Genomic DNA, 13356 nt, shown 5'->3' with positions numbered 1-13356 from the left:
GCAAGTGAAAGTGATATGATCATCGGGCAGGACAGGGCATCTTGTTCTACTGTAGAGTATTTAAATTTATTTTTGTTAAATGTTTCTTTCTGCATAGCTGTAAACTCCTACTAGTCATTTAGTGCATTTATTTGCAGAAAATGAGAAATGGCTGAAATAAAAAAAAGATGCAGAGCTTTCAGACCTCAAATAATGCAAAGAAAACAAGTTTTCATGCATCTTGGCATCATGTTCTCCTCCACCAGTCTTACACACTGCTTTTGGATAACTTAATGCTGCTTTACTCCTGGTGTAAAAATTCAAGCAGTTCAGTTTGATGGTTTGGTTTGATGGCTTGTGATCATCCATCAACCTCTTGACTAAATCCACTTTTTTTTTTATTTAATTTGGTAAAATCAAAGAAACTCATCATTTTTTAAGTGCTCTCTTATTTTTTCCAGAGCTGTATACACAAAGTTTGATTGATTGACTGATTTTAGTGATTATAGGTTTAATTGGTTATGTGTCCCCTTTAAAAAGGAAAAAAAAAGACTATAGTCTCTATTTTGTTTTTAACTTTATTTTAAATGTATTTAGTATATACAGAAACTGTACAATCTAGCACCATTCACTACAAAGGCGCAACAGACCAAAGACACCTGCATATCAGATTACGTGATCATTGTTAAAATAAGGGCGGGTCCGAGCCTCTTATGAACGAGCACCACAAGGTTGTGGCGGCAACAGTGGCAAGGAAAAACTCCCTCATGACAAGAGGAAGAAACCTTGGGAGGAACCAAGGCTCAATAAGAGGAACCCATCCTCCTTTGGTCGACCCGTATAGCGCAAACAAATAACAACTGTACAAAAATAAACTGTACAGATAGATTAGCATGTGGCTATAGCTAACGCAGGAACAGGTTCTCAGTTATGAATGAGTCCAGGCAGTTTAAAGTGTGGCAGGAATGGATCATAGAGGGCCAGGCTGGTCAATCTTTTTGGGCATCTTGATACATGCCAAATAGATATAAGGAAGACAGAAAAGTCTTGTCACTTTATTTCTGTAGACCCTTTTCCAGTGGCCTTCTCAATGTCCATGATGTTCCAGTGATCCCAGCAGCTCCCCAGCTGTTGTTCCAGTGGTTCTTGCTGCTGAGATCCTTGTTCTATAACCTGGAACAATCCATCAATCCAACATATTGCCTTATATCTTAAGTGGGCCTTGATTTTCCAGTTAACGCAATTGTGCCCAAAATTGTGCTACTAAGTGTTTTTTGCAGGGTTTTGGTCTGTTTATTTATGTGCCTTGTGGAGAGTTGATTGATGGTGCACCACTGAGGTCCATCCTGAGCCTCCTTCAGCCTCCTCAGGTCTCTTCACGTTTGTCACAGTCTAAATCTGTAGGAGCACTGGGAAGAACAGAGAAGAAAGAGATGAGAAGAAACGTGAGATCATTCTGTTCCAAGTTCCTTCCTGCTTTTTGTAAATGTGTTAGGTGAAGCTGAAAGGTGAAGTTGTACCTGTGCACGTAGAACAGCAGGTAAGCTGTTGTTGCAGTGCACTTGAGGACAGTTTTCCCCAATGCGTGGTGCACTCTCGTGTCATCGAATGACAACCAGCTTTCTCCGTCCTGAACAATATTGCTGATGTAGTGGCCTATCAGAAAAGCGCAGTGTTTCATTAAAAAAAAAGTCTCTTAATTTCAGTAAAAGTTCAGGTTCAAGTTCAGGTTCAAAATGTAAAACTCATATATCATATAGATGTATTAAACACACAGAGTGATCTATTTTAAGCGTTTATTTCTTTGACTGTTGATGATTATGGCTTACAGCCAATATTTTTTTGACAACCCAAAAAATCCTGCTGGAAAATAAAATCTATAATCTATATAACACAGTGGATCAACACCAGCAGATGTTGAGACATGTCTCTTTATCCAAACCATCACTGATTGGTGGAAACTTCACACTAGACCTCCTCAATCATTTTGGACTGTGTGTCTCTCCACTCTCCACTTCCTCCAGACTCTGATCCCTTAATTTCCAAATAAAATGTAAAATTTGAAAATGTACTGATGATCAGTGATGGTTTGGAGAGACATGTCTCAACATCTGCTGGTGTTGATCCACTGTGTTTTATTATCATCAAGTCCGTCAAAGTCCGTCAAAGTCAGTGAGTGTTTTCCCTCTGGACATAAGATGCAGATTTCATTTTCCAGCAGGATTTGGCACACTGCCCACACTGCCAAAAGTTCCAATTGGTCTTATTAAGCTATAAGTAAGCTATAATCACTTTTTGACAACTTTTCAATGGATATTGATAATGAATTTCTCACCCTTGTTAACACTGCAACCAAGATGAGAGACGATGCTGTGGAGTCTGTAGAGGCCCCTTGGTGGACGTTCCTGCAAACAATAAATAGATTTTTAATGCATTTTTCACTGATTAAATAAAAAACGAGTCTCTTATCTATCTCTGTATTTGTGATCTCTCTCAGTCTCTCTAAGCCTGACTGTCTGTCTGTCTGTCTGTCCTCTAGTCTGTTTTATTCTCTCTCTTTCTCTCCCTATCTCTCTATCCTCACCGAAGAGTTCCTTTGCTGTCCTCCCTCATCCTGTCCTCCTCCACTCGCTACAGCAGACAGATTGAAAGTAGCAAGTCATTATGGCAGGTTCTCAAACACATTCATGAAGTGATTTAAATGTAAAATATCACTCAAAGAGGAGGAGAAGTCAATTTAACTCTACCTGGCTTGACGCTGGATTTTCTCACAGATTTAGCTGTACACTTCTTAGTCCTGGGATGAGGTGAAGACCGGACACACGGGGATCCAATGAAAACAGAAAATAGTTATAACCAGTTATTACCTTTATTACTGAACCAAAACACAATCTTTAGTGTGTTTTTTAGCCTGGCACAATATAAACACCACGTACAACATTACAATAAGACACTGAAACAATTCAGATTAATGACAATTAATGACTGAAAACTGTAAGTATTTCATATCATAAAGGGGCATTTCACTCCTTGGCCCTTCCCCTTAGCCCTACCCTTTCTTTTTTGCTTATACAGACCTAGAGCTAGGGTGTCCTGATTTTTGTAAGTCTGAAGGGGTAGGTTAAGAGGTAGTATTTGGGCTACATGACTCTTCAAACTGAGATTTTTTTTTTTCAGAGGAACACTCCAACCAGAGGGGTATGAGAATAACTGGCAACACGGCACTGGCACTGGCAAGTGACCAAAGAAACCCACAAATGATGGATTTTCCTTGTCAAAAATTACAATAACCTCTATATTATGACAGTTTAATGTGAATTTTCAATGTTTTATAGCCATTTTCTTGATTACAAGCGTAAAAAACTCGCCACTAGTTTGTCTTAGTAGCAAGATAGCTAGCTAGCTAACTTTCCTATTCCACCTTAAACAGTGCAACAGACAGCAGAGGCTGAAGTATTTAAGGCGGAATAGAAAAATAAAATAATAAAAGCTAATTTCAGCTCCCCATCCAAGAGGAATACGAAAAAAACAATAAGCTATGGTTGGGAAAGGTGGGCTACCAAAAAAGTTTGTTTGTTGCCTGAGGGCAACCCTATGCTATAGAAGGTTAAATCACAGTAGTTTACAGATTCCTGTATTTTCTGAAAACTAGTATTTTAAACTCTGAGCAGTATTTAAATACAAAACCAACATTTTATTTACTGCCTGTAAAGTAGCTAGCTAGCTAGCTAACTTTTCCTTTCCACCTTAAACAGTGCAGCAGAAGGTAAAGGCTGCAGCATTTAAGGTGGAATGGAGACAAATAAAATAGTGAAAGCTAACTTCAGCTCCCTATCCAAGAGGAATATAAAAATAATTATAAGCTATGGTTTAAAAAGGTGTACTACCCAAAAATGTGGTTTGTTGCCTGAGGGCAACACAATGCCATGGAGGGTTAAATCACAATAGTTTGAAGTTAACAGACTTTTAAGCTTTTTAAGCTTATGATTCCTGTATTTTCTGAAAACTAGTTTTTAAAACTCTGTGCAGTGTCTAAATACAAAACCAACATTTTATTTACTGCCTGTAAAGTAGCTAGCTAACTAGCTAACTTCTCATTTCCACCTTAAACAGTGCAACAGATGGTAAAGGCTGCAGCATTTAAGGTGGAATGGAGACAAATAAAATAGTAAAAACTAACTTTAGCTCCCCATCCAAGAGGAATATGAAAAAAAAAAATGATAAGCTATGGTTTAAAAAGGTGTACTACGCCAAAAATGTGGTTTGTTGCATGAGGGCAACACTATGCCATGGAGGGTTAAATCACAATAGTTTGAAGTTTACCAAAATTGTATTTACTTTCTCTGCCATTTTTAATACTTTTTAAGGCAAATTAAGACATTTTGTTTTTTAAGCTAAAAAAATTTTCTAAACCAGGCTGAAATGTTAAAATCCAGAAGTCCAGAGCACTTTCTTTTTAGCTTCCTAATTAAACACTACTGCCTATAAATATTATGTACATGATTTAGGTTCAGCGTTCAAAAGTGTAAAAGTGTAAAAGTGTAGCTGTATATAGGAGAAGGTGAATTGAGGTTGGAGTTAATCTGTTTGGACTGAAAGGTAAAGCTCACCCAGTCTGTTCAGGTGAAGCCTGGGCTGAAAACTCAGAGAGGTCCAGCTGGGCGGGGATGTCCATCGCGCCCTTCAGCTTTTTACCGCTGCCCATCAGTTTGAACCTCTTGATGTGGAGAATCAGAACCCTGAGAAAGAAAAGGAGAATTAAGGGTAAACCTTAGACGTGACATTTCTTATTTCTCACTTTGCTATTGTGTTTTATTGTGTAGGAAATCTCTAATTTTCAGCAGATTTTAAATGCTGTCTGTGGACAGTTCTAAAAGTGCTGAAAGAAGCTGAAAGTTTAATTTGTATGGATCAGTGAATCAGACATTTTTGCATTTAAGTTTTTTTTTTACAAATGACAAGGAACTCACCGTGGGAGGGTGGCGAACTCCTGCGCTTCAGTTGCTTGAATGCCTAGTTCACACTCGCAGTAATAATCCAAATCTGTTTCCTGGAATTGGAACAAATGTCAAAATCAGCATACATTTAGATATGTCTTATATAAATATATATATATATATTATTTTAATGTATTTATTAATTATTACAATAATACATTACTTTACATTTACATTATATTTGAATATCTAAAATAAAGAATTTAACCCAAATCCAACCATCTGCATCTCAGCGCTATCAGAGGCACACTGCTCAAGCCCAATAAGCTCCCCTTCTGCACCGCCCCCTAAACCCATACATCACCCAGTGCCCCTCCCAAACTGCCCTCCCATCTTTTCATCTTTTAGCCTTTTTCAAATGTACTAGTTCTGAAACTGACTATTAGAACACCATGACATGCTGTGAATTAGGATTTAGCCTTAAAATAAACTGCTGAAGGAAGGGTGTGTTAGCTAACAGACCTGGAAGTAGCTGCGCAGGCTGCCTCTCAGAGTGGAGTCCAGGTTGATGGACAGGTGGTTGTAAATCTCCACTCTGGATCTCTGGAGTCCACAGCTTTAACACAACAAAGAACAGGATAATTACACCAGAAAAAAACATCTATTCACAAATACCTGCTGTGGGTTATTATACACTAATATATAGAAGCCCATCTGCACTTTAAAAAAAAATCTATTATTTCATTATTTTATAATCTTATTATTTTGAGAAGTGGTTATTTGAAAATGTGTTTTTCTGAGTATTAGTCTATTAAAATAACGATTTAGTATCTCAAAATAGTAATTTAGCATCTCCAAATAATGACTTAGTATCACAAAATAATGGCTTAATATCATAAAATTATGACTAAATAGATCAAAATTACTTAGTATCTTAAAATACCACTTAGTATCTGTAATTAACAATTTAGAATCGCAATAATGACTTAGTATTTCAAAATACTCACTTAGTGTCAAAGTAATAAATTAGTATCAAAATAATGACTTAGTATCTCAAAATAACAAATTAATATAAAAAAAATGGCTTAGTATATTAAAAATAACAACTTAGTATTGAAATAACTTAGTATCTCTAAGTAATGACTTAGTATCTCTTACAACTTAGTATCTCAAAATAATAACTTAGTTTTAAAATAATGGCTTACTGGCTCAATTAGACTTAGTATCTCAAAATAACAACTTAATGTCTCAAAGTAATGACATAGTATATCAAAATAACAACTTAGCATCAAATTCATGGCTTAGTATCTCGAAATATTTACTTAATATCTCTAAATAATGATTTAATACCACAAAATAATGACTTAGAATCAAAATATGATGTAACTCAAGTCAAGATAACGTCATAGTATCTGAAAATACTGACTTAGTATCTCCAAATAACAACTTAGTATCTTAAAGTAATGACAGTATGTTAAAATAATTGTTTAGTATCTCAAAATAACATGTTATCTCAAAATAATGAATTAATATCCCAAAAAACAACAGTATCTTAATATGACAACATAATATCTCAAAATAATGATTAGTATCAGGAAATAACAGCATGTGTGCTGCAGGGACCGCGAGAAAGGGCGTGGTTACCTGGTGCAGGTGAGCACAGATTTCAGCTGAAACTCAAAATTTGCAACAGGACAGACGTAGGAAAGGTTGGAGGCCCTGAGAGCCTCTCCCTCCCCCTTCAGCTGGAGCAAACAGAGCATTAAGAACTCATGGGCATCCTGTGGAGCACAGCGCAGAACGAGGTGTTAGACTGACCTTCACTCACGACCTCTATTTCACTTTCACTATTATAGTACAGTCTAGGGGTGGGCGATATGGCTCTAAAATAATATCGCGATATTTCAGGGTATTTTCGCGATAACGATATACTTGGCGATATAGGAAAACTAAAATAATTAATTCATTTCAGGAATATAGTATAATAGTATAACAGAATAATCATAATGTGGCAAAATAAATAATATAGCATAAAATAATATAATGCAGCAAATAATATTGCAGAATATTTAGTGCATGCATATAAACTGCAAACTAAAACAACTATACAATAAATACACCTAAAGCTTTACAGTAAATAATAGACTACTTTTAAGACCGAACAGCCCTATTATCACGATATGGATTTTTAATATCATGATATTTCTGTGTCACGATATATTGTATACGATATAATATTGCCCACCCCTAGTACAGTCATGCTTTAATTTTACCTAATTAAACAATATTTCAATATACTTTAAAAAATATACTTTAGTATACTTTAGTTGGCTGTGCTATTTTTTTACTGGTTATGTACTTAATAAAATATATACCTAAATAAAGTATTCTTTTATAAAACTGTGCTTTTTTAATGATTTAACTACACTTTTAGTAAATGTGTCTTAGGAGCGTATATGTTTCTGCAATAAAACTGTACTTCAGTCAAATTTGTTAACAGAACATTAATTTTGTATTGCTCATACTAATTAGACCGTGCTTATTAAACCTTTTTGTGTTACATTTCAACACTTAAAGAGTTTACTTTAGTTAGTTTAGTGTAGGTTAAGGAACTTTAACAGCTAATGTTTGCAGCAATGAGATATGTTGCTTTTTTATCAGTTTATATATGCCACTCCTCAAAATGACTGTTGTGTTAAATCTATACTTTAATCACAATTTTCATTAGTTTATAATGTTCAGTTGGACCGCTTATGCAAATATACTTAAATCGTATTAAATAGTGGCGAAAATAACATATGACTAGTATACTCAGTGTACTCAGTATACTGCACCTGTTGACTGTAATGTTTAAAGTCAGGGCAGCGGGCAGCGATGCATCTCTTCAGAGCTCTCAGAATCTTCATCTTCTGCTTTGTGGTGCTGCTGCTGCTGAACCTGGCCTGCTGCAGCTCTGCCAAACACCTACATGGAGCGAGAGGACATTGAAAGGACATTGACAGGACATGGACAGGACATGGACAATCAGACCTCTGAGAAAGACAGCACTCTGTCACGCCTGGGGCTGCCCACACTCAGCTCTACCTGCGATCTTTGGCAGGGGGTCCCAAGACGCCCAGAATACCCAGAATGCACCACAAACTGGCACTACGAGGAAGCCAATCACCAGAATATTGATTTCACCTGTTACACACACTCTATCTATATATACACGCTTACTTCACTTACCCCTTGTGAAAAGAAAGAATACTTAACCGATTTGAAAATATTGTTCAAATTAGGTAAAAAAAAATACCAAAAGTACATTTTCTATTCAATATACTTTATCCAAATACATAATAAATGAATATACTATTTCTGTATTTACATAAAATGTATTTTTAAGCAATATGCTTTAAATTACAAGACATTGCGTTAATGATAGAAAATATGATGATGATAATAATAATAGTAATAATAGTGGCATAAAATACTGTAGTTTTCGTCTGCAGTGTCATTAAGGTGTACACAATATGTGCATTAATACGCAAAGTGTATTAATGTATTAAAAATGATGTTTAAAAAAATACATACTTAAATCTACTTAAATTCGCAGATTATATACAAAAAAAATCAAAAGCACAATTTAATGCTTTTGTGCTGTATTTAAATTTAAATATAGCTTAATTGTAATATAGCTTCAATATACTTAAGTTGTATTTACGTGTGTATTATTTTATGCTCAAAATGTGTTACTTCAATACACTTTTTTTTAAGGAAATTCCTTCCGCATTTATCCTTGTACAAAGCGTTTTCCCATTGTCCATTGTGTTAGCTTTTTCATTTTGACCTTGTTTTTGAATATTTACTGACCCTGATTTTTGACTGCTTGGCTGCGTATGAAATTTGAACTTTCTCTATTATGGTATGTTTACTCTCTCTTGCTGCTGTTTTGTTGCGGTTTTGACCTCTCGACCCGTTTTTGACTACTCTCTGCTCCCAACTCTTTCTTCTTTAATCAATTTTAAGTTTAATAAACTGCATCTCTGCGTTTTTGAGTCCTGTTCGGCCATGAGAAACCCTCATGGCCGAACAGAGAGACAGGTGAGTCTCCGGCAGGTACCTACCTGAGCATAGTGGAGTCGACTGAAGTGTCAGACCAGGTGTCCTGCTGTTCTATGATGGGGGTCCAGAAGCAGGAGAGACCCAGCAGACTCTGCAGGGTGGCGTTCATGAAGCAGGTGTTCACAATGCTGGGAAGCCTTGAAGACACCAGGGAGACACCAGTGAGGGTGAGGATTAGGAATTAGATTTATGTGAGGATGATTTATGTGTATGTAATCGATGTTCCTCACTTTTACCGTTCACAAGCTCTTCAGCTAAATAATAAAAAAGTCAAAATATTTGAATTGTCTTTACCCAAGCTGCTTCACATCAACGACAGAGCGGTCCTGGACCTCCTGAATGCTTGTGTGGGCCGGACGTCTCTTTAAGACGGACAGCTCCCGATCGTACACACCCTTACTCCGAACATAAGAGTTGATTAGGACCCGAGGCCTGAGAGAGGGAGAGAGAGATGTATGTGGCGAATGTGCTAAACGAACAGAGAACATCTAGACAGGTTCTGTTCTGCTGTTTAAAATAAAATTAAATTAAAGCAGCAGTCCTTCAGATGTTTTTCTTTTAAACTAAAAACAATAGTATTCTTGCGTCGGAAGAGGCTAAAAAATATCCCAATTAATGATATCAATGCTCTGCCATGTCTTATATATTCATTTAAAAAAAAAGAAACGAAAAATCCCAGAATACCCAAAATTTACAGACTGTTGCTTTAAACATATATTTATGCTGTTAGCTATATTTACCATGTATGCTGATAGGGTCATTTTGCTAACATGGAATTGCAGTGTCTGCTAGTCCTACTATACAGTAACTTACAACATCTTCAGACTATAGCAACCCATAAGAAACGTCTTAACAACCTCAAAGCATACACATAAAATTCAGCATAAATTATATATCTTATAATTACAATAATAACATACAGCACATTTTTTTTGGAAAAATGTGTCCATCTTGTGAATATACTAGTGTTTGTAAAAAAAAAAAAAAAAAGAGTATCATTTAAAAGTCACTTTATTTCAGTCATTCAGTTCAAAATGTGAAACTCATATATTGGTCAGATGCGGATTTCATTTTCCAGCAGGACTTGGCACCCTGCCCACACTGCCAAAAGTACCAATTGGTCTTATATAATATTCTAATTTTCAGAGACACTGATTTTTGGGTTTTCATTGGCTGCAAGCTTCCTAATCATCAACAATAAAATAAATAAGCACTTTAAATAGATCACTCAGTGTGTTTAATAGATTTATAAAATTATAAAATATATATTATATATAAAATATATATATAATATATTTAAAAAATCACATTTTGGACTGAATTACTGAAATAAAGTAACTTTTCAATAATGTACTAATTTTTTTTGAGATGCACTAGTATATGCACATGCACAACCATTATTTTATATAATGTTTCTAGTTATTGTTAAACATTAAGCATGACTTTAAAGTTTTCTCCACACTTACTTGGACCTCTGAGCCTTGGGGGAGTCAGGGTAGTACTTAGAGAGGTCGGGGAGGGAGATGGAGAGAGAGGGGGAGAATAAAGGAAAGTATGTAGAAGAGGGATGAGTGAGTGAAGGAGCACTTGAGGAGCGGATGAGTGGAGGAGGACAGGTGGAGCTGCGGATCGCCGGAGAGAAAAAGTATCTCTGAGGCGGAGCTAACCTGGCCACGCCCAGGGTGGGGATTGTGTAGGTGTAAGGGGGGGCAGGTAAAGGCAAGGCAAGGGAATGATCATAAGAAGGAGAGGTGGGGAAGTATGAAGATGAAGAAGAGCTAGAAGAGGATGAAGAGGTGGGGGAAGATAGAGATAAAGAAGAGAATGGGGAGACTGAAAATAAAGAAGAGGTGGGGGAGGATGAAGGAGAAGAAAAGGTGGGGGAGGATAAAGAGGAAGAAGAGGTGGAAGAGGATAAACAGGGGCAGAAAATCTTCATGAAGCCACGCTGCCACCATCTTCTCTTCTTTTTCTTCTCCTTGGTGTCTTTGATCTCATCCACCAGATCATTCTTCACAACTTCCTTAGGCTTCTTTCTCTGTGTAAAAAAAAAAAAAGAGAAGATTCATGCTGTGATGAATGCCTTTAAACTGACCACTCATATTGTTAAAGTAGAGGTGGGCAATAATATAACAATATTGTATAATATTGTGATACATTTCTTTTACTGTATCAAAGATTGTGTGCAACTAATGATTTTTTTGCTTTGCGACTTATCTGTTGATATTTTTTTTCACGATTAGTCTATTAAGAATGAAAAGTCAATTAGAAATTGACAATTTGAAATATTCTGATTAATAGTGAGAAAATATGCAATCTGTCGCATTTTCATAGGTAGACATTTTTAGGGATGCTCAAAGAACCCTAAATTAACAGGACAACTCTGTCGTAAAATGGACTTTTGCTGTAGTAAAACATGATAAATAGTGCTTACCTTTAAGGAATAGCACACTTCCGTTCTCCCACTGCATTCTGAGATCCAGAAATTTTAACAGTTTGTCCAAACACCCTTCAGACAGGGTGACACGGGGCATAAATCACTTTTTACACTGTTATCCAGGTTCAAAGTAGCTCCGCACCTGCTTGCAAGAATCCAGAGAGCCCTGACATTTAAAACGAGGCATTAATAACTTAAAAAGTGCAGAAGAAGCGTATTAAAAACACTGTTTACATCCCATAACGCTAGCTTCATCTCCGAGCGCCGCCATCACTGTACTGATAATGACATAGACATATATATATATATATATATATATATAAATACATAGAGGCAGGCTATGCGGAGCCTATGTATGTAGTTATATGTCTATGTTATTATCAATACAAACATGGAAACGCACGAAGCTGGAGCTAACTTTATGGGATGTAAACAGTGGTTTTTAATTAGCTTATTGTGCACTTTTTAAGTTATTAATGCCTCATTTTTAATGTCAAAGCTCTCCGGATTCTAGCAAGGAGGTGCGGAGCTACTTTGAGCCTGAATTACGGTGGAAAAAGCAATTTATCAGGGCAAATTGTGCTCCGTATCACCCGTATGAAGGGTGTTTGTACAAACTGTTCAAATTTTGGATCTCGGAACACTGCAGTAGAACGGAGGTGTGCTTTTTTATTATGTTTTACTACACCAAAAGTCCATTTTACATCAGAGTTCTCCTTTAGGTCATAGTACCCCCTTTCTCTTTGCTTCTTTGAAAAGCTGAAACGAATGCCCAAACCTTAGAAAGTATATAATTTATCATAATTTTAAGACTGAAAGTACACCAGTCTTCCCCTGCTGTGCAAAATGGTATGATCCACTTTCTCCTCACTGAGATTTTACAGCACTTCCTGCTTCCCTCTGCTGGAAATTTTATGAAATTTATGAAAATGTAATTTTCCAGCAGCAATTTAAGAAAAAAAAAATTAGACTCTGTAACTACTGATGCATTACAATATAAATATAGTGATATATGTTTTTGCCACATTGCTGAGCCCAGTATGGATGAAGTTAAGGAAATGTCTTAAATATTACCCCATAACTGAGACCACTCCCTCAATACAGCCCCCCGGAAAATACCCCCAACCCCTAAAAAGAACAAAAAACAGAAATACCTTCTTTAGGCAGCTGAAAAACCCCATTTTAAGCTGCGAAGTTTCTCGAAAGTCCTCTAAAATCAAACAAATGTCCTCTAAAAGAAAACAAACGTGCTTCTCTGTCGAAATTCCAGTGAAACTGAGCTATGATATCATTACAGAACGTTTAAGATGTGGAGAGTGATGTCATCCGTTGCCATGGAGTCCAGCAGGAGAGTTCCATATGACATCACACAGAACAGTGGAACACTTCTGCTGGTGTACAGAACTCACCTTCTCTCTATAATAGTATATATATATATATACACACACATATATATATATATTAATACACGACAGTATACAGTGTGTGTGTGTTTATATATATATATATATATATATATATAAACACACACACACACACACACTGTATACTGTCGTGTGTATTAAAATAAATATATATTTTTTCTTTTTATACAACAGTGGGAAAAAGTGTTTGCCTCTTCCATGATTTCTTTTTTATTCTTAAATGTTTCAGATCATCAGACAAATTTAAAAGACCACACAAGTCTTTTTTTTTTCATTTTTTTTTTAAGGTCAGCTCAATAGGATTCAGATCAGGACTTTGACTAGGGTGGATTTGCTGGTGTGTTTTGGATCATTGTCCTTCCTTTAATAAGGAATACCTTCATTTAAAAACTGCATTTTGTGTTTACTTGTGTTGTCTTTGACTAATATTTAAATTAGTTTGATCTGAAACATTTAAGAGTGACCAATCATAAAG

At 36.0% G+C, this 13356-nt stretch overlaps 1 protein-coding gene across 3 annotated transcripts; it reads right to left on the bottom strand.

Moving 5' to 3' along the window:
* Positions 1 to 541: 541 nt before the first annotated feature.
* Positions 542 to 12714, bottom strand: LOC111193438 (ubiquitin carboxyl-terminal hydrolase 37). Of its 3 annotated transcripts, none has more exons than XM_022674250.2 (14): positions 12612 to 12714; positions 10487 to 11058; positions 9315 to 9452; positions 9023 to 9157; positions 7751 to 7880; positions 6561 to 6697; positions 5439 to 5532; positions 4950 to 5029; positions 4590 to 4718; positions 2727 to 2776; positions 2564 to 2610; positions 2315 to 2384; positions 1500 to 1635; positions 542 to 1388 (listed from the first exon to the last, which is right to left on the bottom strand). In XM_022674250.2, exons 1-14 carry the CDS (start codon positions 12636 to 12638, stop codon positions 1346 to 1348), a joined length of 1788 nt encoding a protein of 595 aa, XP_022529971.2. In that variant the 5' UTR covers positions 12639 to 12714; the 3' UTR covers positions 542 to 1345. The 3 variants fall into 3 exon arrangements, with proteins under 3 accessions (XP_022529971.2, XP_049336133.1, XP_049336134.1); XM_049480176.1 differs by lacking the exon at positions 12612 to 12714 and adding an exon at positions 11455 to 11600; XM_049480177.1 differs by lacking the exons at positions 542 to 1388; positions 2564 to 2610.
* Positions 12715 to 13356: the final 642 nt, after the last annotated feature.

Source organism: Astyanax mexicanus, chromosome 6 (genome assembly GCF_023375975.1).
Source record: "Astyanax mexicanus isolate ESR-SI-001 chromosome 6, AstMex3_surface, whole genome shotgun sequence".
Taxonomy (NCBI): Eukaryota; Metazoa; Chordata; class Actinopteri; order Characiformes; family Acestrorhamphidae; genus Astyanax; species Astyanax mexicanus.
This window is presented reverse-complemented; position numbering and strand designations above follow the sequence as displayed.